General features: G+C 42.7%; 1 protein-coding gene across 2 annotated transcripts in view; it reads left to right on the forward strand.

Annotated features, from left to right (window-relative positions):
* FRMD3 (FERM domain containing 3) overlaps positions 1 to 27,022 on the forward strand; it is a 146,588-nt gene that overhangs the window by 50,613 nt on the left and 68,953 nt on the right. For both annotated transcript variants that reach the window (XM_033163792.1, XM_033163793.1), the window contains exon 2: positions 14,355 to 14,459. In XM_033163792.1, coding sequence (XP_033019683.1) covers positions 14,355 to 14,459 — 105 coding nt within the window. The remainder of the gene's footprint in view (positions 1 to 14,354; positions 14,460 to 27,022) is intronic.

Here is a 27,022-nt window from a genome sequence, read left to right on the forward strand (position 1 = left end):
GAGAAAGAGATGAATTTGCATGAACGGCACATAATAATAATCAGTAGCATAACTAAGGTCTCCTGGCCCCTTTGGCCACGGAATAAACAATGCATTTATATAAGCTGGTTGCTGTAGGAAAAAAAATATGTAGAAGAAATTCTGAATTCAGTGTAGCAAATATCTCTAGTAATTTAATAAGCATACAGAATATGAATAGCCCCTCATTTAAAGTAAACATCATATTTTGTTCAAAATGTGTTTTGAAAAAGTATCCAAAAGAAGACAGAGAGTTGGAAGCCTCTGTTCTTACAACACCCTCTGTTCTTACAACATCAACATTAACTCTTCAAAAAAAAGCATGCAAAAACTATTACTTGAGAGCTAATTTTCATACCTAAACAAGCCCATACCCACAAACCATTATGTCTTGACAGGTAGCACTATACATACGCTGAAATCTAATGGATGCCTGCTGCATGAATAAGAGCGATTTTTAAAAATCAGCTCTGTAATTTTGTTTTTGTTTCTTCCCTTCTTTCAATCAGTGGAACAGAGCATCCCCTGCTGTGTTTTTAGTAGTAATTCTTGGAAATGTTTCGGTGGTTTTACTACTGTTTCACGAAGCAGCCTGCATGTAGCGATGGATAACCATGTGATGTGCCTGAATCTGGGAGATGAAACCGTTGTGAGATTCCCTCAGCAGAAATTTCCTGAAATAATGGAGCTTTGCAAGGAATGATGATGTACTGCATATTATGTCTTTGTCAATTAAAACTGTTTCCTTTTAAACTGTTCTGAAATTTCTAGAAGTTGAAATGCTAAATGTGGTTTCCAATTGTTGTTGTTGTTGTTGTTGTTTTTTTTTTAAAGATACCAGTTCTGCATTTGGTGGCTGGAAAGGGACTGTAATTCTGCAATGGTTTCTTCTTCGTAAAAATAATTTTGCCACTGGGATGATATTATTCAACCAAGGATGAAGTATGGTGCATGTCTCCGCAAATAGCATGAGCTAGGAACTGGTTTAGTGGACTAATTAAATGATTTCTTTGACTGGATTTCCTCTGATGCTTTACAGTGCAATTTTATGCACGCTTACACAGAAGTAAGTCCAGTTGAGGTCAATGGAACTTACTCCCATCCTAAGGCAGCCTTAGCAAAGAAGCTATTTGCCACTTGATAAATTTATCATATTTTGTCACTTGATAAATTTATCATATTTGTCACTTGATAAATTTGCCTGCAATTGCATGTGCTGTTTACACATGACAAGATAGTTTCAGATGTCTCAGCAATTTAATGCAACCTTGTTGTTAGGTGAGAACTGCAGCAGTTACTGGTCAGTCACATAAACTAGGCTATCTCATGTGGATGAATGCACATTACTATCATAGGGGCAATGTGCAATTGAAATGAGAAGACAAACAGCAGAATGAATAGCTTTCTCTCTTTTTTTTAATTAAAAAAATGAGTTTTAGAAAACTTGTTTAAAACACTCTCATAAAGAAGCCGAAGCACAACTATTCATAGCAATAAGCTTGTGCGTCTCCCCTCACCCTGCTCTCTGAGTCACTGCAGTCATGGGAAATTATTTCAGAGTGTTAAATTTAAGATAAGAACTGGGACCAGCTAAATAAGAGCAGAACGTATCTTCAAGGCAAACTTTCCTATTAATATGAATTAATTATACAATGTGACAGGAAATCTTGGCCTTAGCTGTTAATACTCTTTTCATCTAAACTGGTTTTCCACTGATATCTGTATATTAATTTCATGAAGTGTATTTATTTAAATTCCAAATTAATAAAAGTTTGCCACAGATGCTAAGAAGCATTTAATTGGCTTCCCCCCTATTTTTCACACTTTAGTTAAAAAGAAAACTGTCCAATTAATTATGAGCCACGTATATCTTCAATATTTGAATAGTAACAGGATTCAGATTTTTTCTTCAATTTTCTTCATGTAGTTGGGTAGTAATGTACGGAAGTGAGAGCTGGACCATCAAGAAGGCTGATCGCCAAAGAATTGATGCTTTTGAATTATGGTGCTGGAGGAGACTCTTGATTGTCCCATCGACTGCAAGAAGATCAAACCTATCCATTCTCAAAGAAATCAGCCCTGAGTGCTCACTAGAAGGACAGATCCTGAAGTTGAGGCTCCAGTACTTCAGCCACCTCATGAGAAGAGAAGACTCCCTAGAAAAGACCCTGATGTTGGGAAAGATGGAGGGCACAAGGAGAAGGGGACGACAGAGGATGAGATGTTTGGACAGTGTTCTCAAAGCTACCAACATGAGTTTGGCCAAACTGTGGGAGGCAGTGAAGGATAGGCATGCCTGGCGTGCTCTGGTCCATGGGGTCACGAAGAGTCGGACACGACTGAACGACTGAACAACAACAAGTTGGGTAACAGAACTAATATTTAATCCAAGGTAGTCCTTGTGTTTTGATATTCTGCAAACCACTCTTTCTCATCTGAAATTTATCACTGGTGTTGCTTTGCATGACACAGTCCAGATTATTTCTAATAACAAAAAATTACCCATGTATTGTTTTGAAGTGTGGTATTTCCAGCTGCTGAGACTATCCCACACTGATGAAGTCTGACAACTGCTGCTGTATGTAATTCTTTCTTAAGTAATGATTAAAACTTTTTAGGCCTCAGGTGCATTTAGGAGATGGTTTGCATGAACACATTTCATACAAATTGAGTTGTTTGTTGTTGCTACTGCTGTTGGAAGTCGCTGTATAAGTAAATGTTTGTCTTTTCTAAGAAATAAAAAGCAGAGACACCACCTTCCCAACAAAGGTCCGTATAGTTAAAGCTATGGTTTTCCCAGTTGTGATGTATGGAAGTGAGAGCTGAACCATAAAGAAGGTTGATCGCCGAAGAATTGATGCTTTTGAATTATGGTGCTGGAGGAGACTCTTGGGAGTCCCATGGACTGCAAAAAGATCAAACCTATCCATCCTTAAAAAAATCAGCCCTGAGTGCTCAATGGAAGGACAGATCCTGAAGCTGAGGCTCCAATACTTTGGCCACCTCATGAGAAGAGAAGACTCCCTGGAAAAGACACTGGTGTTGGGAAAGATGGAGGGCACAAGGAGAAGGGGACGACAGAGGACGAGATGGTTGGACAGTGTTCTCGAAGCTACCAACATGAGTCTGACCAAACTGCAGGAGGCAGTGGAAGACAGGAGTGCCTGGCATGCTCTGGTCCATGGGGTCACGAAGAGTCGGACACAACTAAACGACTAAACAACAACAGCAAGGAATAACTACTTCCTGACCAACATACATTTATGAAGCCTCACATTTCTGTGTTAACTAAAATATTGAGATAGGATAGGGAAGCTGGGAAGCTGGATCAGTGGTGGGTATTGTAATAATAATAATAATGATAATAATTATTATTATTACAGTATTATTTATTTATTTATTTATTTATTTATTTATTTGTACCCCGCCCATCTGGCTGGGTTTCCCCAGCCACTCTGGGCGACTTCCAACAGAGATTAAAATACATGAAAATATCACACATTAAAAACTTCCCTGAACAGGGCTGCCTTCAGGTATTTTCTGAATGTCAGGTAGTTGTTTATCTCCTTGACCTCTGATGTGAGGGCGTTCCACAGGGCAGGTGCCACTACCGAGAAGGCCCTCTGCCTGGTTCCCTGTAGCTTTGCTTCTCGCAGTGAGGGAACCGCTAGAAGGCCCTCGGCACTGGACCTCAGTGTCTGGGCTGGACAATGGGGGTGCAGACACTCCTTCAGGTCTACTGGGCCGAGGCTGTTTAGGGCTTTAAAGGTCAACACCAACACTTTGAATTGTGCTCAGAAATGTACTGGGAGCCAATGTAGGTCTTTCAAGACCGTATAATGCTCTTTATAAAACCTACATAATTTCTGTACCCTGATTAGAAGACTACCTTTTATGATAGAGCCACACCTTGAATGTCTTATCTCTTTCCCTGTCCTGGTTTTAGTATTTATCTCAGCCCTTCTGTCTTTCTTCACCCTTCACAAGTGCCATTGCATAAGTGTACCTGATTCAGTTCTCTGGAATGGCAGATATTTTGCTGAATGTGCCAGATACTCAGTCACAGCGCATATGCCCTTCTGGTACTAACTTCTTGCAAAGGTGACCAAGATAAACTTACTTTTGTGACCTTTGTATATAGAACAATTATTGCAGCACAAATGGATTCCATCTCTTCAAGATGTTGTTATGTTCTCTTAATAACTTGTGTTAACAAATATTAAATGAGGTCAGCATCTGTAAGTAATGGTGAGATTTGATGTTTTTTTCTTTTTAAGTTGCCTGCATTTTCCTGTTTACAAAAAGCATATGAAGTGACATGTAAATAGCATGCAGCTCTGTGCGAGTATTTGCAATGCAGGTGTCTCTTTTGTGTTGAGAATTTTGTAACTGTAGACCTCTTCCTTCCCACAAGGGGGCAAAAGCAGAACCTTACAATATGATGTACTTGCTCTACACAGTATACAGTATAAGAAAAAACTGTCTTTTCTGAAGGAGGAATTTAATATTGAAAAGATTTAAAACTGAAATAAGAACTATTGAAGCAAAGATGCCCAGAGTTTTTGCACTGACAGATTTAAATATGCCATAGGCCCATCTGTAACTTTAATGAGATTTTTGGACATTTTCTTTGAGGCTTTTCTGGATGAAGATTTTGGTGGGAAAACAAACCACAATCTGCCAAGTTACAAGAAGATCAGAACAAATGCTCTCTCACAGATTTTAGAGGATCAGGAGATAATTCTTCCCCTCTCCCCAACTGAATCCATGAATTAAAAAAACCTTTTTTTGTTTATTTTCTTCCTTATTTGTTGTAAATAAACATTGCTAAGGAACAGGGGGTTGCTATACGTTTACACAAGGATTTCCTTACACATAGCTTATTTCTTTTACAACTGTTAAGGAGAAAACAAAAATTGGGATACCCTACTTCAGTGTTTTTCAACCTTTTTTGGGCAAAGGCACACTTGTTTCATGAAAAAAATCATGAGGCACACCACCATTAGAAAATGTTAAAAAAATTAACTCTGTGCCTATATTGACTATATATAAAGTAATTTTTCAATTTTTCCCACGGCACACCAGGCAACATCTCGCGGCACACTAGTGTGCCGCGGAACAGTGGTTGAAAAACACTGCCCTACTTAAAGGGTTTCCCAACTTAGTCAGGATCTGGTTCTGTGGGTCCCAAATCTGTCAGGTTCAAGAAGAGACCGCAGCCAAGTTAAAGAGCAAAAGAGCAGCTATTAAGCCTGATTGTTAATTGTCACAACAATGTTTCAACTCCTAAGCAAGCAAAGAAGAAGAACCCAGAACAAAGGTTGCAACAACTTTTAAAAGCAACCACAAATTCCCACAATACATTTCAAGAAGCATCATAAAAATGTCAGAAACATGCCATAGAAGGGGTGTGATGACAGGTAAAAATCTGAGTCCCGTGCATGCCCCTTGTCACTCAAGGCAGTGATTATACACCTGTCTTGCATCTTTTAAAGAAAGTATTTACAGTTTCCTTTATCTTGAATCAGTTGGCATCATCTATTCTTGATGCACCTCTTGAATTCCCATCCTGAGATGGGTTCTGTACATTTATTGTTGAGTCTGGTGGGCTTCTGTCTGGCTCTTTGTCATGTGTGATATTGCCCAATCTGCAAATCAGGAGGAGGATTTGGCGATTATGGCTGACCCTGACCCAACCCCATGGCTACTCAGGTCTTCTCCCCTTTACGTATGTACAGCATCTTTATTACCTTTAGAACTAAATGAAACTATTTATTTGGCTATTTTGGGGTGAATTTCTATATTCCAGAAAATGGGGTTTCCTTGCCTTATTCTGGTAAGATGGTTGTAGGCATTAGTTCCTGAGGGTTTGGATGGGTCCACTGTGTATCCATTTGTGTACGTTGTTTCAAGGCCCTGCAACGCCTCTGATGCATTGGTTGCGTACCCAGGGCCGTCTTTACCCGGGGGTACAAGGGGTGTGGGGCACCCTGGCGCCGAACTCTGGTGAAAAGCAATGGAGCGAAAGTCTCCGCCCCCTCCTGCATCGTTCTGTTACTCCATAGCATCAAATATTCCCGACAAATCAGGAAACAAAAACAGGTTTTTTTCTGCTGCATTGTCGTTACAGGTGAGCGATTTATTGGGAGGCCTTTCATCCCAGCTCAGCTTCCTTAGCTTTCATTTTCACTTAGTACAAAATGGACTATGGAAAAGATTAAATGTTTTATCTTAAGCTCAAATGCTTGATCTTACAGATGTTTTATAGCCAACATGATACTGAGTTAGGACTTGAAAGACAGAAAGAAAAAGCTATTATTTCATCAATATTGCCCCAACTCTTGTGAGCAGAAAATATAAACAGTTCTGGCAATTATCATCTGGAGTTAAAGCTACGTAGCATTGGCTTCTCAAATCTTATCCCTTCAAAATTCCTTAGACGTTTTGGACACTTCATCTTTTCTCTACAGGCTTGTGTAAAGTTGTGTGTGGAATATGTTATTGCATAAGTCTTCATGGCTCCTTTCCTAGTAGTTCTTCCAAGAATAGAGCATTTATAAGCTCTACTGATCTCAAGTGGGCATAGTTAATTATTTTTCTCTGGTACACTTTTAATGGTTCACCATTGGTAAAGAAAGTGCAGAACAGGAATTTATTCTAGAAGGCTTTGCAATATTGTGTGAAAAATCTTTTGGATGCAGTGAACAGGCATAGTTTAAGGATACAGTGATTTGAAGCAGGGAAAGGGCCCTGTGATAGAGCATTTGGTTTTCATGCAAAATATTTCAGGTTCGATCCCTGGCATATTCAGGTACAATTGGGAAAGTCCCCCATCTTAAACTCTGGAGAGCCATTGTCAGTCAGTTTAGGCAGTGCTGAGAGAGATGGACCAATGGAAAACAGCTGCCGATATGTTCCTAGATGTGGTTTATGTGTACAACAGCTATCATGCCCCGTCAGTTCCAAAGAGGTGCCTAGAAAATAGTATTTTTGAGTGTTTGTACATTTCCAAATGAATAATTTTTTTTAAATGTGCAGTTTTGGAAAAAATAGTTCAATTCCATTAGTACTGGTGTTTTTCTTAAGGAAGCTGCTTTAAAAATAATAGATGTCACATGACGTGGTCTTCAGAATATTGTTCTACAGATAACTGCTCACCATCTTCATTATATAGTTTATTTTGAATGCTTTTACTAAGGTCCAGTCTTGATATTTTTCATGGTAGAAAAAAGGAATGTATTCTGTAAAGCACAATGAGAGCATGCGGGTGATTTCTGAACAAGTTTCAAATGTTTCCTGACTTTCACATTTGTAAAAAAACCCAAAAACCCTCCCCCGTTACACAGAGGCTGTCTCCACATAGGAAACCTTGTCCACTACAAAGCTCTCACCGACTGAAAATACTGTCTCATCATTTAGGAATCATGGAATTCCTAAATGTCTCAGTGCAACTCAGTACACCTAAGATATTGTAGCAGTTAAAGGTGTCTTAGTAGGAGTTCAGCTGGCATGTCATATACTAGCATGTTTCACTTGCCTACAAACGGTGTCATGTCTTGATGAATCAAACCAATTACTTTACAGCTTATGAGAGCCAGAGGATATAGTCATGATAGTAGTTCAAAACCGCCACATATCGGCTCATCTGTGGAGTAAGATTCATAGCCTACAGATGGCCAGGAAAGGTAACTCCTGTACAATGAAAGAATTCAATTGTCTCTTCTTTCAGGCTGTCACAAATGACTACTCCAGGTTTTATGCTGCCTGGCTGACATATCAAGATGTCTGTGTCTTGTGCTGATAACTTATGTGGACTTCGAATAAGATTTTATTTCATTTTTCTTTCATGGGTAAAAAGGCTTTTCAGTGGTCATTCTCTTGAGCATCAGTCTTTTGTGGATCTACTCAGAAGTAAATCCCACTGAGTTCAGTGGGACTTAATCCCAAGTAAATGTGTATTGCATTGGAACCCTAACTGATTTTGGTTTTCACTGCTAGATCTTAAAATAGCGACCACATTTGGTTTATGTAATTTGGATTAAATGTTACAGATGGGAAGAAATATAATCTGGTACTTTCAAGGTCAACAGACTCTCCTTTTTATATGAATGCAATTAATTTAAAGAGGATTTTAACCACATGAATTCTGTTTGGGACTAAAGTGTGCTGTGTTTTCTAGCTGCTGAATGGTCTAATAGAATCATTAATGGAATACTAGTTCACCACTGATTTCGAGGACTTGGATGTGATTGATGGATCTGATGTTTTAAGCGTGAACACACATAGTGAACTTATGTATTAACTGATGCAAAACTGGCATTCAATAGAAATGGACTGGATTTTCCCATCCCTATGTTGCCAGGCTGTAACCAGCTCTCTGATAACTGCCACAGAAAGGAAAGTTTGGAGACTGAGGTTATATCAACCATAGTTCTGGGCAGAGGACTAGAAAACTCAGCCCTTCACCACACTTCAGTTCCCAAAATTCTTTGGGGAAGCCATGACTGTTCTTTCGCACCTTATATTGGCAAAGTGGATAAACTGCATATGATGGCAAAAGGGGAGACAGGGATATTGCATTGCATGCCCTATGAATTCACATTGCGTATATCATTCTTCTTCCATTGTATAAAGTGAAATCTCATAGCCGATCAATACTTTTTGTGATTTTTCTTCCACTTCTGACACAACTCAGTACCTTGAACAATAGGAGGATCATAGAAACACAGGAAATTGTCCTGCCCTGAGTCAAACTATTAGTCCATCTAGCTCAGTATTGTCTACACAGACTGGAAGTAGCTCTCCAGGGTTTTAGGCTGAAGTCTCTCCCAGCCCTACTCGGAGATGCTGGGAATTGAACCTGGGAACTTCTGCATGCAAGGCAGATGCTCTATCACTAAGCTATGGCCCTTTCCCATGTCAACGTAGGCATCACTGGGACAGAAGTGTGAACATGTGGGCTAGGAAGAGCACATCTTTGTTTGAGACTCTGTCCTGCCACGTGATGCCCCAAATCTTCCTGACGCATATGGAAAGCATTGAGGCTTTGCTCCTGGCAGGTTTGTGTTGCCCATGGCTCACTTCCATAAAGCAGTGTGCTCAACACACAAGCCTGGTAGACCTTCATCTATTGGTCATTAGCATCATATTATTGTATACCCTTTTCAAGAGGCAAGCCATTTCCGTAGCTGCCTTACTAATAAGCTAGTCCAGCTCAGTGTCAATAGAAAGGTTGCTGGTTATGGTGGAGCCCAGGCAGACAAAATTGTCTACCACCTCAAGTATGTGGTCAGCAATGCTGATGCATGGAGTGCTGGTGATGTCCTGACCAAAAATGTTGGTCTTCATCAGGCTGATGGGGAGGCTAAACTCCATTCAGGTTTGGGCAAAATGGTTGATGAGCCTCTATAGAGCTTCCTCAAAGTGCACTATCAAGGCTGCATCTAGTTAAAACATAAACATCTATTTAATTAAGGAACATAACATCCATAACAAGTAGTCACTGTATACAGAATGCTCATATCCTAAGTCTTCTCCTTCACGACCATGCTAACTCCTTTACATATGCTTTCTTTAACTTTCTCATTGCATTCCCTGTGTCTCTCTGTCTCTTGTAGCCACTGTCTTTTTCAAAGCCCCTAATGGGACAATGCCTTTTAGGCCAACCATTGTTTACCTGTCACTCACTGTAACTCAGCCCAACGTTCTGTTCCTCTTGTGTCTCATTCTTCTGCCCACTCTTCTGCCACAGAGTCCTTATCCTATTGACAGTTCCCTTGAGGGTTTCCCTCCCCCCCACCGCCCAATTTCACCTGCAGGCTCTTCTCCTTAAAAGTTGACTGGGACATAGTTTCAGTTTCCTCTTCCTCTCTATCCTCCATTCTATCAACTGAAAATCCAATCATTCTCCTTGGGCCCCTTAGTCATATTCACAATTTAATACATCAAAGCCAGAGCAAAGCTGTTACCTTGTACTGTGTGGAATTGTTGGTCCTTAACAGGTTTCCAGAACATATTCTTTTCTACTGTCCATTGTACAACCAGCTATGTAAAGTAAGCAAGCAAGCAAGCTTTGGCTCTTTTTTCATTTTAACACAGAACTGAGTCTCTTAACATTGCAACCATACTAAATTGGACTGCATAAAGAGCACCTAGTTAAGATTCAAAGGACACAGGAATGTAATGCAGACATTTCATCCTTCCTCATCTTCTGTTGAACAACAGCACTCCTCACCATGCAGCAGCTTGGGAGAGTTTCAAAATTTGTTGTGGGGCATATGGACCTGCTGTTTGGTGAACAAGCTGAAAGCCTAATCGTGCTCATGCATGCATCTGCATTTTGCCTAAAGCGTTTGCTGGAAAGGTGGCATTCTTTCTGACATTTTAATAGACAATAGTGTGTGAAGCTGAAATTCCAGCCCCACTTAACCTGGGAATTAGCTCCATTAAATTCAATGGGACTTTCTTCTGAGTAGATAAGGGTAGGACTGCACTTTATCTGCATATGTTCAGATGATGAAGAAGCTCAACTAAAGTTATTTTTTGCTACTGAGCTAACTATATCATCCATTTTAAGTGGACTGGGTTTTTTGCACACTGCTTTATAATGAAGAGCTTCATTCTGACTGGACTTGAATTAGAACTCTTAAGAGTTCCACTTCCCTTCTTTGTTTGGTAAGGAAGACTCTCTCTACTTCCATGCCTCTCTCTCTTCCCCATCTCCTCTTGCATTTTATAGGAATGTAGGAAACTCTTATACAGAGTCAGACCCTTGGTTCTTCTAGTTCATTGTCATCTACACTACTGACAGCAGCTCTCCAGGGTTTTGGACAAGGGTTCCCAGCCCTAGCTGGATGATTCTAAAATGTGTTTTCTGAGTTGGAAGCTTTCATTTAAAATTGTACAGCTCAACTCCAACATGGGAAATAAAGGAATTATTTCTCTATTGTCCATTTGTAGATGCAAATCTATGAGATGAGGCATTTTGTTGTGGGAAGAAACTGTATATAATTCACATACTTTCAGATCAGTCTCCTGAGGAATGGCGCATTAGAGAAAAAAAATTAATCCATATTTTTTCCAAGCTGCCTCGTGAGGGATGACACTTTAGAACAAAGGCACAGCCATTTCCTTTTTAAGTTAGCAACATTAAATTGCCTGCAAGTGGGTGAGGAAGACAATACACAAATGAGCTGAACATAGGTCCTATGTCGGGAGTAAAAACTATATCCCCCCCCCCCAATGAACAGGTTTACCATGCCAAGCAGCTCTCTATAGTCCCACCTTTACATCTGTGAAAAGCTCCTACCCATTCACTGCCATGGGACAAAAATATTTTCTTTTCTTTGGCATTAAATTCACTTAAGCAGCATTTCAAGGTTGGGCTGTTAACTACAATATCCAGGGCGAGATGAGGAACTTGAGGCCCTCCAGATTTTGCTGGATAACAAATTCGATCATCTCTGTCCATATGCTGTGTTGGTTGACACTGATGGAGTTCAGTAACATCTGAAGGGCCAGAGGTTCCCCACTCCTGATCTAGGGGAACCAAAAGAAGTGTATAGAATGGATTTTATGAAGAGACCCTTAAGTTTGTAACAAAGTTTTCTCTTGTGCAAAATTGAGTTGTTGTTTTTTCAAAGCAAGCTTTGAAAGTTCAAAGCAAACTCTGAAAGTTCAAGCAAACTTCTGGCTTGAAAGCAGGATTTAGTCAGTGACCTGGTGACTATAGAAATGGAAGAGCACCAATGACTTGGTTTTATGGAATTATTCATTTAGGAATAGTCTCACTCAACTGACTCAGTGAGATTATTCAAGAAATGCAATTAACCTGCCTGCCTCTACTGCTCCCATGTGTAAACATGTATCTCACAGGAAATTGGTGAGGAGCAGATGTTAGGGGTCATCTATTGGCATTACTTGAAATGGTGATCTATAACTGAAATTGCCTGTGTGCTTATGACACTGGTAAACCTCTGGGAAAATATGTTGCAGCTCACTCTTTAATTATGCTTGCTTGGAAGCATGCTATATTTGAATCCTAAACTGAAGTAATGTAAATGTAAATGCAAAAGAAATGACTTCATATTTTAATGGACATAGAGGTGACTCTGAATAACAGTTTCCATAAAGCAAATTAAAAACTTTTATCTCTCAACACTTTCTAACAAGAAAGAGAGAGGAAATTTAATAATAGTTATCCAAAGAAGAAAACATTTCTTACCTCCCTACCTGTGGCTCAGTATTGGTGATTTTTGCTTTAGAGCCAAGGTTCTCAAATGTTCTGAGGAGGTGTCCAGTGAGTGGTCTTAGAACAAAAGATCCTGTAGCATTAGAGAAGCTAATCAAGTATGGATCTGGTTAATAATCTGAGATGGAGTCTATTGAGAGCTGATGTACATGCAGGATATACATACCTACATGTGTCTACTATATATTCTGGAAAGTTGTTTCTCTGTTCTCTAGGCATTTGGATGCTTTTTGAAATATTTCCACCCAATTTGTCATGAGGGTTCCTGTGGTGATTTGGGGCTGGATTGTGGGTCAGGAGTTCCCTGGGTCAGGCTGGATCTCCGGGTCTGGGGGGTGGGACTGTGCACAGCCGTAAAACTAACAGATTACAGTATTTATTTCTAAATCTCAATTTTTAAAATTTATGTTTGGTTCCTTAGAATTGCTGGCCAACACTGTGTACTTTCAGCTAGTGTTTGGGAAAGTTTCTTGCCTTTTTGATACGCATTTGGACACCATTTTTGTGGTGATGCTTGAGATGAAGGAGCAGTTTGGATATAATCATGTACTATTTTGAACCAAGGTGGTAGACTGAACCTTTTAAAAACTGCACTGATTTTAATTACTGGTTTCAAAATTGCATAGTTTGCTTTGTTTGTTTCTTATAATTTCAGAGCAACACCAGGTATAAGGCTGCTAATTTTAGACATATAATTTTTTTTAGACATATAAAAAAAACCTGCTGCCATGGGGAACTTCCCTAAGTTAAGAAAGATGTACATACCTTACCAAGAGAGTTTGAACATCTACTAAGTAGCTTGGATGCGGCTATGACTTTGCGGTGAAAGGTCTTCCAGTCTTTGCTTTACTCTGCTTCTCTCTCTCTCTCTCTCTCTCTCTCTCTCTCTCTCTCTCTCTCCCACACACACACACACACACTATCTGTATACTGTGGTTGCTGCTAGTGATCCTTGTCTGTCATGATCATCTCTTGTGTCTGACAGAGTACCAGACAGGCAGCTCACATAGCAGTGCACCACAGGGCAGCACTGTATGGTCTGCTCACAACTCTGCTGCTGGTCCTTATTGAGGAATTGGGGCACTTGGTTGCCTGCCACAAGCAACCAGACGTGGGTTAAATGCCAAAGCTCATATAGCTCTTCAAATACGTACTTGAGCAGGGGCAGCCAGCATGTTGTCCTCTTGTTGTTGTTGGACTATAGCTGCCTTCATCTCTGACCATTGGCCGTCTGTGGCTGATGGTGGTCCAACAAGATGATCTGAAGGGCACCACATTGGCTACACCTGTACTTGAGCGTAAAGGAGCTATCTGGTTGCATTTCTCCCTAGCTGCGTATAGATCCGGTATATACTGTATATACCAACTATATTTCCACTGAATGAGATTCTCAAAATGAGTGATAGGCTACTAACAAACTTGCCTCTCAGTCTTCGTATCTTTTGTTGAAACTTGTCTATTGCTCATGTACCTATTTAGTATAGCTTTTGGTTCAGAAGAAGAGCTTTGTTGTTGGTTTGAATAAAATGATTGCACTAATTAACTCAAGTACTCTGTGTATAGGGATCAGGAAGATTGATAATCCAATAAAATGAATGGATTAGAGAGTAAATCCTTGAACACTGTTGTTCTTGGCTTCATGCTTTCCAGGTGTAGTGCTTGTAAGATGTTTGGTTAAAAATGATATTTCCCTTCTAAAACTTTTTAGCTGCTTAATTAATTGAATAATTGGGCACTTTGCTAAAATATTTTTCACAATTCCGGATCCAGCAGGCTATTCTCACATTCTGGTGGTCTTAAGTAACACACATTCAAGCCCTTGCCTCTGAACCCAACAAGATGGGAGTTGGAGGGGGCAGAGTATCTGCATTCACTCTTAAAACTTTGTAATGCCTGAGGAGGACTTTAGACTGGTGAAACTGTGGTGCTGATTGAAGGAGAGAATAGATATTTCTAGTGGAATAGAATCCCCACTTCATGAAGCAACATAATTAATATATAAAGTGTGTTTAAATATAGCCATAATAATTATGTAGAAATAACCTATAGCCTTACTATATATATATATGTCCTTTTTCCTTTTCAGAGAGAGACCAAAGGCCAGTTTCTCATAGATCATGTTTGCAATCATTACAGTTTGCTGGAAAAAGACTACTTCGGCATTCGCTATGTGGATCCTGAAAAACAGCGGGTATGTATATGAACTCTGAACAGAGTGCATTTGTCAATTTGTGTCAGGTCTGTAAAACTGCTAAGGTGCCAAGCAGAACCAAGAATTTCTTCTCATTTTCTATCTGGTCTTTCATTGCCCTAGTATAGATTCCTCAAACTGTGATGCCGTAAGGGTCAGGGGTAAGTGTTAAATCCCCATTTGTTGTGTTGATGAGGAATATGCAATTCACTAGGACAAGTGCAAGAGTTCTCCTGTGTGGGATGGTTAGGACCCTGCCAGTCTCTGAGCTGAGATACATATTACAGTTGCCATGGGGATCAGTATCCCTGTGGTGGCTATAATGTGTAGCCTAGCAGTATCTCTTCCCTGTTGCTCGGTCAACCCTTTTTATAGCATGACCAGGGGAGCCACAACTGTAGAAGCTGAAGATCCACAGATCCGCTTCCACATTGTGCCAGAGCGTTTTGATGCTAGCCTTTTCATGGTCTGGAACATATATAAACAGTGCCGGATTTACGTATAAGCTAAACAAGCTATAGCTTAGGGCCCCACTCTCTTGGCCCCCCTCCCCCCCAAATTCACTATTAATATACTTCTTCTTAACTGTATTTCAGTTCAACAATTACTTTGATAAAAAACATATTTTGTTATGTGCAAATGGCTTGAGATACCTATTAGGTCCATAAATTACCATATAGCATATATTCAACACAAAAAACAGCGACAATTTGTTGTTGACAAAGGACAGCTGGACATATAAAGGGCCCCATTACCTCCAGCAGCTTAGGGCCTCATCAAACCTAAATCCAGCCCTGTATATAAATATGAAATGGACCTTCTAGGATTCTAATTATTGTTGCTTTTAACATTGGTTCATACCTTTAGAGCCACATTGGTATTTGGGATATAAGGTACCTTTGAAACTAAAATAATGGTTTCAAAATAGGCATACCAAGAATTAATTAATTAAATAATTTAAGTTTTGCACATTGCTCCACATTTTTAATCAAATCATTCCCCCCCCCCCACTGCTCTGGGTTAATCTTCTTAGATTATAAAAGTGGGGTCATGAATACATATGTTGTATTCTGAGAAGCTACAGCCTAGAAGCTGGCAAATGTAATGCAAGATTTGCAACTGCAAATAAATCACAGGAACAACAAGGCTGGAAGATGCAGCTGGCAAGTGGCTCTTGCAAGTCTTTGACTTGCGAACAATAGAATCCTTAGAAAAGCTTTCAAAGCATTTTTCAAAACTATGAATCTTCCAGTGAAGGAAGCCTCCTAGTTTAAGATTGTAACAATGAGAGGTGTTTATCACTGACCTCAGTAAATGACTATTAATAGACAAACATTTAGTTTTATACTGTGTAAGTGGCAAAATTCTGAGTGTTACTGTTTTGCATCACAGAGGTTGATGCACCCTTCCTGCTAAGGATTTAAAACTAGCAGTAGAAAAACTCCATCTTCTCATGCTGAACATCCTATTCATTTTAAATGAAGAAATAAAATTACTTCAATTTTTAGTGATTTTGCAAAAGTGAATTTTTAAATCTTCTTGTCAGGATAACCCAGGGTGTTGCTCACAAGTAACGACAGAGTCCTCTTACTCTAAAGACTACTTTATTGTGCATACTTATTTACAGTGCAGAGCTAGCTAAAAACATGACTGCTCAGTCACTTGCAGAATCTGGAAGTGCTTCTCTCCGGTTTCCCGCCCATCACCAAAGCCTCGGCACCCTGAAACGATATCTTCTGGGTCTCCTAGCCCCCCTATGCTGTGCCTGTGCCGGAAGCTGCAACTCTCCCTCCGATCGCGTCGGCTGGCGTGCTGGGTCTCTCCCTTGCATCCCTGACCGTCTGCTCCTCCTCCTCTTCTGAGGGAGAGAGCTCTAGCGATGGGCTTTGAGAGGAGTCAGATGACAGCAGTGGCTGGGGATCCCTGTACCTAAGCAAGACCTTCTCTCGAGGAAGTTCCTTGTCCCGATCCTCCCCCCTCGGAGGATCTCTTTCCCCTCTCTCCTTGCGAGGAGTACTCCCGCCCTGCCTCTTCTCACGAGTAGGACCACCGCCCGGGCTCTCCTTGCGAGGAGAAGGCAAATCCCTGACACTTCTGTATGGGGTTTTGATGTCCATTACATCTGTCTACCTAAAACCATAACACATATCAATCACTGCTAGTTGGAAACACTTTTTACCTCCCCGCCTTGGAAAAGGAACTTAAGCAGTTTCCATGTGTGGACTTTGTCACTTGATTTTGCATATATTACCGGTATGTGCTTAAATTCCCATTCTGTTTTTTAAAAAAGACAAAAATACATTGAGCTATGGCAATGGCTATGCATATTGGGTTGAAAGCAATATGCTTGTCAAGATGCTTCAGAGTCCCCCATGCCAATAAACATTTTAAATAATACATGGAGATGTACTTGCATGCTTTAGGTGACAAAGACTCCTATCTCTTGCCTTCCTTTACATGATCACTACAGAAGCAACTGGGGATATTCTTGGGATGGGTGGCAAATTTAAAAACAGATTTTTAAATACATTGGTAGAGTCTCCTGGGACTACTAAAGTTTTTCGCTGTTTCAGTACTTTGTTGCCCCCGCCAGCCTGCTCACCGCCTCTGATTTCTGCTGCCTGAGTTTTGGGTACAACCGAGTTTGCTTAATTGCAGTCTGTGCAGCTGCTTCTGCTTCCAGAACCATGTGGCTCAAACTCAGATTTATTGCTCATATTAAAGGACTCATCATGTTTATGAATGCATTAGTTGTTTGCTGAATTGCACAAAAGTCAAGGATCTTCAAATGGAAGAGCTAACACGCACACTTGGTTGGATAGCATTGCCTCTCAATAATATTTTTATATCATTGGCAACATTTATTCTTTTGAAAAGATTTCTGTCAGAGCTTTATTTCTCGCCCAGTTTGCCTCTTTTTCCCCTTATGATTTGTCCCTTTTCCTTATAAATTCATACAAAAGAATGTCTTGGTTTGGAGTAAAATTCACAAAAGTCTCTACAGAATTATGTACATAGGAGCTCAGGAAAATAATCCTTTGCACTGTTGCATTGACTGGTAATAACTATGCACAAAGCATATGAGTGGAGGAAGAGAGGAGTGCTGCCTGTGGCCTTTGCCCTAAGCTCCACAGAACATGTTCACAGCACTTAAAGGTAAAGGTAAAGGGAACCCTGACCATTAGGTCCAGTCGCGGACGACTCTGGGCACTCATCTCGCGTTACTGGCCAAGGGACCCAGCGTACAGCTTCTGGGTCATGTGGCCAGCATGACTAAGCTGCTTCTGGCAAACCAGAGCAGTGCACGGAAATGCCGTTTACCTTCCCGCCGGAGCGGTACCTATTTATCTACTTGCACTTTCAAGTGTTTTTGAACTGCTAGGTGGGCAGGAGCAGGGACCGAGCAACGGGAGCTCACCCCCATCGCAGGGATTCGAACCGCCGACCTTCTGATCAGCAAGCCCTAGCCTCTGTGGTTTAACCCACAGCGCCCCCCGCATCCCGACTTAGCATTTGCTTAATGTTGCTCCAACAAGAAGATGGAGATTCATTTGCTTTTAGAGCTGTCCAGTTGTTACTCATTTTGCATCTGTGAGGAGTTGGTCTTTTCATGTGATAAACATTAGGCAGGCCCCCTTATAAAACCATTTTAGATGTCTGCTAAAAACTTATTTAATTCCAGTAAACACACCCAAAAATTTCAGAATTTTCTATTTTGTTTCGACTATGGCAGACCAGCACGGCTACCCACCTGTAACTGGAACTATGGAAGGCACCACATTGAGCCGCATGAAATGGGTATCTGAAGAAGTGTGCATGCACACGAAAGCTCATACCAAGAACAAACTCAGTTGGTCTCTAAGGTGCTACTGGAAAGAATTTTCTACATGGATTTCAGTTAGTTACAGTTTGAAAACTATAGCCCTGGTCCCAAATAAAGAAGCAGTTGTGCAGTTAGCATTAAGTTTAAAATAAGCTTGATTTCATATGAGCTCAGAAACTACCTATGGAGACTTGTTCAAAGTTAATTGGATTGAGCATGCACTCTTGGGGACTTTTGCATCTCGTGAAACTTGGACATCAATAATGTCACTTTAGTTGATTTCCCCCCCCCCCCCCCTTCAATGCTGTATTTTGATCTATAGGGTCAGAAAACAAAACATGGCAGTGTGGAGAACTTCCTTCAGGGTCCCAGCCAGCCATTCTTTTTTCCAGGATCCTTCTTAGCCCAATGATGCCTCTCCCTTCAGTGTGTAATCCTGCTGTTTTGGCTGCATAAAGATTAGCACTTGAAAAACTGGATTTGCTATCGGTATATATGATGAGACTGTACGTACTTAGAATGGCCCAGGTTTCTTTAAAAGGTAGTATCAATTTAGCCAAGTGATAGCTGAGATCTAAGGTATTTCATTAAGCAGTGTGAGCGACTTTAGGTTACTTGGGCAACTTGCTTTCTCACCTGTACAGCTGACTGCAAAACAGCTTACGAAGTATTTGTTTGTGACCTATATTAATGCTCATCTGGACCAAACCTTTTGGAGAGATAGCTTTTGAATTTATGTAGTCAACTGATGCTTTATCTGCTTTTACGCAGCAGTAGTGGCACTGTTAAGAATAAAATGACAGCATGTGCAATTTCCCCAAGCCAGTAATTTTGGAAGACTCCTGCAGAGTAGCTAGAAGGAAGAAAGGAGAATAGTCTGCAGAAAACAGAAGTGAGAACACTGGGTTTCTGTCTATGATCAAACAATGTTATTTCTTTTACCAGTTTCCCAAGTGAAAAGAACACCTACAAATTGTAGCCACAGAGGAAGTGCTGCCTGGAATTGTGGGCTATAACAATGGGCACCATGTAGAAGATTCTCTCTCTCCCTCACCCCAAATTTCCCTTGTAGTGTGTATTTGCTTGGGCCATCACTTTGCCATATTGGTTAGTAGTTGAGGATGACTTTAGCAATTCTAAAGAATCTTTTAAAGTAAACATCTAAAAAAAATGTCCTGTGGTTAAGGTAACCATTTACACATTGTTGTTGTTGTTCAGTCGTTCAGTCGTGTCCGACTCTTCGTGACCCCATGGACCAGAGCACACCAGGCACGCCTATCCTTCACTGCTGTTCCTCCCCAAAAAAGAGGCAGGGGGAGAGAAAGTAAGAAAGGAAGGACAGAATGAAAGAAATCACCAAAAAGGAGGAAGAAAGAGGGCACAGACTGATATAAAATTGGCATATGCTGATTTATTTGTATAGATGCAAATTTAGAAAGCATTACTTTAGAAGGCATGTAGTTTAAACATAAATACAAGGCATCTCACTGTAGCAGGAAACGCTACAACCAGGAGGTGTGCGTTGTGCCTGTTCAGTCTGCTGTCCAAATGCTAACTGTGGATGGGGAACTTCAAGGCCTGGTCTCCTTTTTATGATTCTTCCTCCTGAAACTGAACTTGGAGCTGCTGGCCCTAAAATAGAGGTGTGGCCTCTGTAAAGTAAGTCACATGGTCTTCCAAACAAAGGCCAAGGTTTTTTGTGGACCAGAGCCTTCATCAGATACATATATTGGAAGTGGATTCTAATCCATGACAGCTTATGCTACAATACATATCTAAGAGGTTATAAGACTCTGTTTAAATTAGGGGTGGGGAACCAGTGGTCCTGCAGGTGCTGTTAGACTGCATGTCCTATCAGCCACAGCCAGCATGACCAATGGTCAGGGATGATGAGAGCTGTAGTTGAGCAAGTGTGTGTGTGTGTGTGTGTGTGTGTGTGTGTGTGTGTGTTTCTGTTGAAAGGGCACAGTGCAAAACAGATTGTGAGTGGCATTGCCTGTAAGTAATGCTGGCAATATTTCAAGTAGGTCTGGCAGTAATAAACAAGGCTTTTAAATATTTAGTTCCCACCAAGTGGCAAATCTATTGTGATGACTGTTAAGTTGGTATGCTGGGATTTCCTTGTTTCTACAGGTGAAACTCGAAAAATTAGAATATCGTGGAAAAGTCCATTTATGTAAGCAATTGTTTTCATTGGCTACTGGAGTTTAATATATGAGATAGACTCATGACATGCAAAGCGAGATATGTCAAGCCTTTATTTGTTATAATTGTGATGATTATGGCGTACAGCTGATGAAAACCCCAAAGTTGAAATTGTTAATTTGGGGTTCTCATCAGCTGTACGCCATAATCATCACAATTATAACAAATAAAGGCTTGACACATCTAGCTTTGCATGTCATGAGTCTATCTCATATATTAGTTTCACCTTTTAAGTTGAATTACTGAAAGAAATGAACTTTTCCACGATATTCTAATTTTTCGAGTTTCACCTGTATAATGCACCCTCTCATGGCTTAAAGCATGTTTCGCTTCTGAAAAATAGTGCTAGTATTTCTGCATAGTTTCCGCATTCCTGGGTCTAGAGAGCATTTTGAAATTCAATTTATTTTGTGTTTTCTAATTTGGAGGTGGGTTGTTGTTGTTGTTGTTGTTCAGTCGTTCAGTCATGTCCGACTCTTCATGACCCCATGGACCAGAGCACGCCAGGCACGCCTATCCTTCACTGCCTCTCGCAGTTTGGCCAAACTCATGTTAGTAGCTTCGAGAACACTGTCCAACCATCTCATCCTCTGTCGTCCCCTTCTCCTTGTGCCCTCCATCTTTCCTAACATCAGGGTCTTTTCCAGGGAGTCTTCTCTTCTCATGAGGTTTGGAGGTGGGTAGTATTCTTAAATGTTCTTAGATGTTCAGAAACCTCTTTAGGCACTTAGCTATGTTTAGAGCTTGACTAAGAATGCAAACAAATTTTCTGACTGCATGAAATGACAGGAACAATAAAACTTTTAAGAATTTTAAAAGCCATTCCATTTAATCCCAGCAAATCTTAAGACTTCTGCCTAGGATACTTTGTATCTAATTAACACTAATTAACAGTAGAGCTAGGAAATATCCCTTGACTGTTATCCCGGCCCCTACTTGGGAACAGTTCCTTAGGAAATGTTTCTCACAGGCAGAAGCTCCGGTTCCTCATCTGGAGCACTTGTTCGAACACCTACCCAGATGGCCGCCCACAGATCCAGGCGAAATATCAGTCCTAATATCCCAGTTGAAAGTGGGTAAGGCCCCCGGCCCTGACTTGGTTCCTGCAGAGGCCATTAAATCACATCCTGAGTGGTGGTCAGGAATCCTGGCCAAAACCTTTGACGCCATTAATGTTACTGGCTGTATTCCCAAGACATGGAAGGAAGCCATTATTATACCAATCTATAAAAAAGGTCCTCCTGCTGATCCAGGGAACTATCGTAGTATCAGCCTCCTTTCGACTATAGGGAAAATTTATGCCCGCTTGTTGCTGTCTAAACTGTCTCAATGGGCAGAAGAATCCAACCTGATTGGCCATGAACAAGCGGGCTTTAGACCCAATCGTTCCACCATAGATCATGCCATAATCCTTTATCATCTTGCAAGGAAATACTCCTTCCCCAGTCGAGGACATTTATGCGCTGCCTTCATAGACCTGAAGGCAGCCTTCGACAGCATCCCCAGAACCATTCTATGGGAGAAATTGGCGAGGTGGGGCATTGATAAAAGGCTCCTTTGGCTCATGATCCAACTGCATGGTGGATCCTCTGCCAGAATTAGACTTACCCCCGCTGGTGACCTTACAAATGCGGTCCCGATAAATAAAGTCCGACAAGGTTGTATATTAGCACCTTACCTTTTCAACCTGTTTGTCAGTGATATGAGAGAGCCTCTAAACGAGTCGCACGCTTACATTCACGCCCCCCGCATCGCAAACTACCGTTGTCCGCTGCTTTTATACGCAGATGATGCGGTGATCCTTTCTTACTCAAGGGTTGGGCTATGTAGGGCGTTAAAGATCTTTACTGCTTACTGTCAATCTAACCAATTGTCCATCAACCACTCAAAATCAAAAGTTGTAGTCTTCTCTAGAAGTCGGAAACTTTTTCAGTGGAAGCTTGGTGGAGTAAAAATAGATCAAGTTTTTAAGTTCCAATATCTAGGGATTGTTTTCCAATACAACCTGAGCTGGAAATCCCAAGTTCTACATCTACTTAACAAGGGCAAAACTCTATCGCATGCACTTCTCCAGTTCTTTTTCTCAGACGGAGCCCTACACGTGCCCTCGGCTTTAAAGGTGTACAACGCAAAAGTTATTACCACTCTTACTTATGCTGCTCCGCTTTGGGCAGCTCTGGTAAATCCGGCCCCGCTGGAGGTGCTGCAAAATCAGTTTCTTCGCCAGCTTTTAAAACTCCCTACGTGTGTTAGTAATGCAGCTATACGACTAGAATTGAAGATTCCTTCACTACAGACTCTCTTATGGAAACGAATATTCACCTACTGGTTAACTCTTTGGCATAGATTACCCAGCCATTATCTCGTCCAATGTCTTTGGCGTGACGAATTTGCAAACCCTTGGACTGGGAAAATCCACGCCAAACTTCTGTCTTTTGGAATCTCTCCTTCAGATTCGCTTAAATTAGACCCTGCTTCGGCAAAAAGATTAATCAAACAAAGACTGGACGATTTGGAGCTGCAGCGTAATCATATGCTGGGTGGGGGTGTCTGCTCGCCTCGGAATTTTGGAGTTACTCCAATACATCATGTCCCTCTATACCTATCCTCCCTCTCCACTGCTGGGCACCGATTCGCTTTCACCAAAGCGAGGTTTAATGTTTTTCCTTCTAATGTCCTGAGACATAGATTTTCCAAGGGCCTAGTTTCCGCCTTCTGTGATTGTGATAAAAAGTCGACGGAATCTCTCCATCATATAATCTTTATCTGTTCCCTGCATAGTGAGGCTCGGGCAAAATTACTAAGACCAATAACTCAGAAACTTACAGGTGCACCAGCTGAGTCACACCTTGCCTTACTCCTGCAAGACAATGACTCCTATACAACCTTGCAGGTGGCAAGGTTTCTAAACTCTGTCATATCTCAAAAAAGGCGCTGTGGCCAACTACACGACCACTAATTTTTTTGTTTTCTGCTCCCTGGTTGCAATTTTAAAACTTGTATTTGTGCTGTGGTTTGTTTCCCTATGACTCCAGGGTCTATGGTTTGCTGTAACTTTATGTCATATATTACATATTTTATGTTTTTATGGGCTTATAGCCGCAATAAAATTTGAATTTATTTAATTTATTTGTATTATTATTATTATTATTATTATTATTATTATTATTATTATTATTATGCCATTCCTAGGGAGAAAAAAATCTCTCATTGTTTGCAGTTGTAGCAAACCTTCATGAAACAACCACCACCATCCCATTTTATTTAACTGAATATTGAAACAAATCATTCAGCACTGCAAAATTCTGGCACTTCAAAATTTATTTAATATAGAACTTGTATCTTTGAAAATGAAATGTGAATGGAAGGTTAGATAAAGTTAGGTAGAATTTTTTTATTTTTTGTATTTTTGTAGTTTTGTAGTCTTTAGTTTGTGGTTGTTGTTGTTTGTTTCATTATATTTTATATTGTTTGTTTTATTGGAAAATTTAATAAATTCCTTTAAAAAAAAAGGAAGGTAAAGCAATGCAGTTTTTACTATACTGTATTTGTTACCTTCATCTCATTCATGCCACACAGCACCTTTTGCATAACACCAAAGCACGTTTGGTACATACTGTACTGACAATGCAGAATTCTCCTGGAGGTGTCAACAAAACTGTAGATGTGGTGACTGAGCAGAAACCGTATACCTGGATTTTTTGCAAGCTTTTACAGAGTTATTGTGCTGGCCCCAAGGGTTTGTCCATGAAGCGAGGTCCAAGTCCAGTCCTGGGTCTAGGGGTCCAAAGGAGGTCAGTCCGGCGGGGAGCGAGGCAGGGAGCAGGTCAAGGTCCAAGGCAGGTTCAGGCACAAGGTTGCAGGTTGAGCACACGCTTGCAACTATGTTGCTCACGCAACTTGGGCTGGGTCTGGCTGGCTTTTATCTGGCCCTATGCTTAGGGCCGCCCCGATCCTCTGGAGACTCGCCTCTCCTCCGGGCCTGGAGGCGAGCACTCCTCCTGCAGACACTTAACTCCCTTCGCCTCTCTGCCCTGAGCCTCTGTAGCTCAGGAGAGGCTGGTGGGTTACTGGACCCAGGGGATGCCTCAGCTTCCTCTGAAGAGGCTGGGAGTGGAGCACCTGCAGGCAATGGGTCCTCCCTCCCATCAGGAGCCAGAGCAGACTCTGCTGATGCCTGCACCTGGGGATCCAGCACAGGTGGGGATCCTTCAGGCTCAAGCCCTGGCCCCGGCTCAGCTGGTTCTGGAGGCGGGGAATCCTGTGCAGGCTGGGATCCCTCAGGTTCAGCATCAGAGTCTGACTCCCAGGCCATCACACCATCCCCCCTCCCAGGCCTCCCCCTCAACTGAGGGGCCGGACCAGGCTTGCTGGGGTAAGCTGCATGGAAATCACGGAGGCAGGCAGGTGCGTGGACGTTTTCCACTGGTTCCCATGAACGATCCTCAGGCCCATACCCCTTCCAGTCGATGAGGTATTGGAGCTTCCCCCTGCGGTATCGTGAGTCGAGAATGCGCTCCACCTCATACTCAGGCTCCCCCTCAACCAAAACTGGCTGCGGTCGTGGATTGTCTGGGTGGAACTCGTCGGGCGGGGCGACTGGACTAAGTAGGGACCGGTGGAATACTGGGTGAACCTTGAGTGATGGAGGTAACTGGAGGCGAAACGCCACCGGTGACACCTGCGCAGTGATGGTGAATGGGCCGGCAAACCGTGCATCCAGCTTTCGTGAGGGCCGAGAAGGATGCAGGTGACGGGTAGAGAGCCACACCCGATCGCCAACATGGAGTTCTGGCCCCTCCTGACGATGTCGGTCAGCTTGGGCCTTGTATGCGTCCTTGGCCTGGCGCAGTTGCTCCATCAATAATTGTTGCTGGGACTGAAGCTCCTGAAGCCAGTCTGTCACTGCGGGGACCGCGGAAGCTGGCAGCACGTCCGGGAACAAACGTGGATGGTAGCCGTAGGAGGCCTGGAACGGGGTCTGCTGGGTGGAGGCGTTCACTGCATTGTTGTAGGCGAACTCCGCCAATGGCAAGTGATCGACCCAGTCATCCTGCTGGAAGCTGCAGTAACACCGGAGGTACTGCTCCAGCACCGCATTTGCCCGTTCCGTCTGGCCATCGGTCTGCGGGTGGTGGGCCGAAGATAGACAGACCTCCGTCCCAAGGGTCTGGTGCAGGGCTCGCCAGAAGTGGGATGTGAACTGGACGCCGCGGTCAGAAACCACACGCTCGGGAAGGCCATGCAGGCGGAAGATGTGCTGCATGTACAGTTGAGCCGTCTCCTTAGCTGTGGGTATGGACGGGCAGGGGGCACAGTGCACCATCTTAGTGAAATGGTCCGTGAAAACCAGGAGGCAGGTACAGTGACGAGATGGGGGCAAGTCTACCACAAAGTCCAGTGAGACCGTGTGCCAGGGACGTGGTGGGACTGGTAATGGCTGGAGCAGACCGGGGGGTCGCCCAGTAGGACCCTTGGCCCGCCGGCAGACATCGCAACCAGCAACATAGCGTGCCACATCAGCCTTCAGGCGGGGCCACCAGAATTCCCGGCTTACCAGATGAGTGGTCCGGTACCGCCCAAAGTGCCCTGCTGCTGGGGCATCGTGGGACATCTGGAGAACCTCAGCCCGCAATGGTCCTGGTGGGATGTATAGACGACCCTGGTGCAGCAGTAGGCCCTGGTGCAGGGCCAGCCCTGGATATCGAGGGCATGACCCGTCAGACAGTTCCCGGAGCCGTTCCTGAGCCCAAGCGTCGACCCGTTGCTGTTCTCGCACCCGAGCCTGCAGTGGCTTGGCCTCCTGAGTGGCCAGGAATGTGGCTGGTGGTAAGATAGTCGTCGGTACTGCCTGCTGTACAGTGTCTGCGACGTCCTCGGGTTTCCGGGACAGGGCATCCGCTTTCCGGTTTTGGGAGCTAGGGATGTAGCGGATCCGGAACTGGAACCGGGAGAAAAACAGCGCCCATCGGATCTGCCTTTGGTTCAACTTGCGGGTGGTCTGGAGGTACTCCAGATTCCGGTGGTCCGTTCTCACTTCCACCGGGTGTCGTGCCCCCTCAAGATGATGGCGCCAGACCTCAAAGGCCACCTTGATGGCCAGTAGTTCCCGCTCCCACACGGTATAGTTACGCTCCGCCGGAAGGAGCTGCCGGGAGTAGTAGGCGCAGGGTAACAGTGGCGCATCGGGTCCGTGTTGCTGAGACAGGATGGCACCGAGAGCCGTACTGGAGGCATCAGTCTCCACCACGAAGGGACGAGAGGGATCAGGATGCTGTAAAATCGGCGCCCTCTGGAAACAGGCTTTCAACCCCTGAAATGCCACTTCAGCCTCCTCATCCCAGGAGAAGGGTGTCTTGGGGCGCAGCAGTCGGGTTAATGGGGTGGTGCGATGAGCATAATCTGCAATGAAGGTCCGGTAATAGTTGGCGAACCCTAGGAACCGCTGTAAGTCCTTGCGGTTCCGGGGCGCTGCCCACTCTCGAACCGCAGCCACCTTCCCAGGGTCCATCTGCACCCCGTCAGGGGAGAGTCG

This window comes from Lacerta agilis, chromosome 11, assembly GCF_009819535.1.
Source record: "Lacerta agilis isolate rLacAgi1 chromosome 11, rLacAgi1.pri, whole genome shotgun sequence".
NCBI classification, from domain to species: domain Eukaryota; kingdom Metazoa; phylum Chordata; class Lepidosauria; order Squamata; family Lacertidae; genus Lacerta; species Lacerta agilis.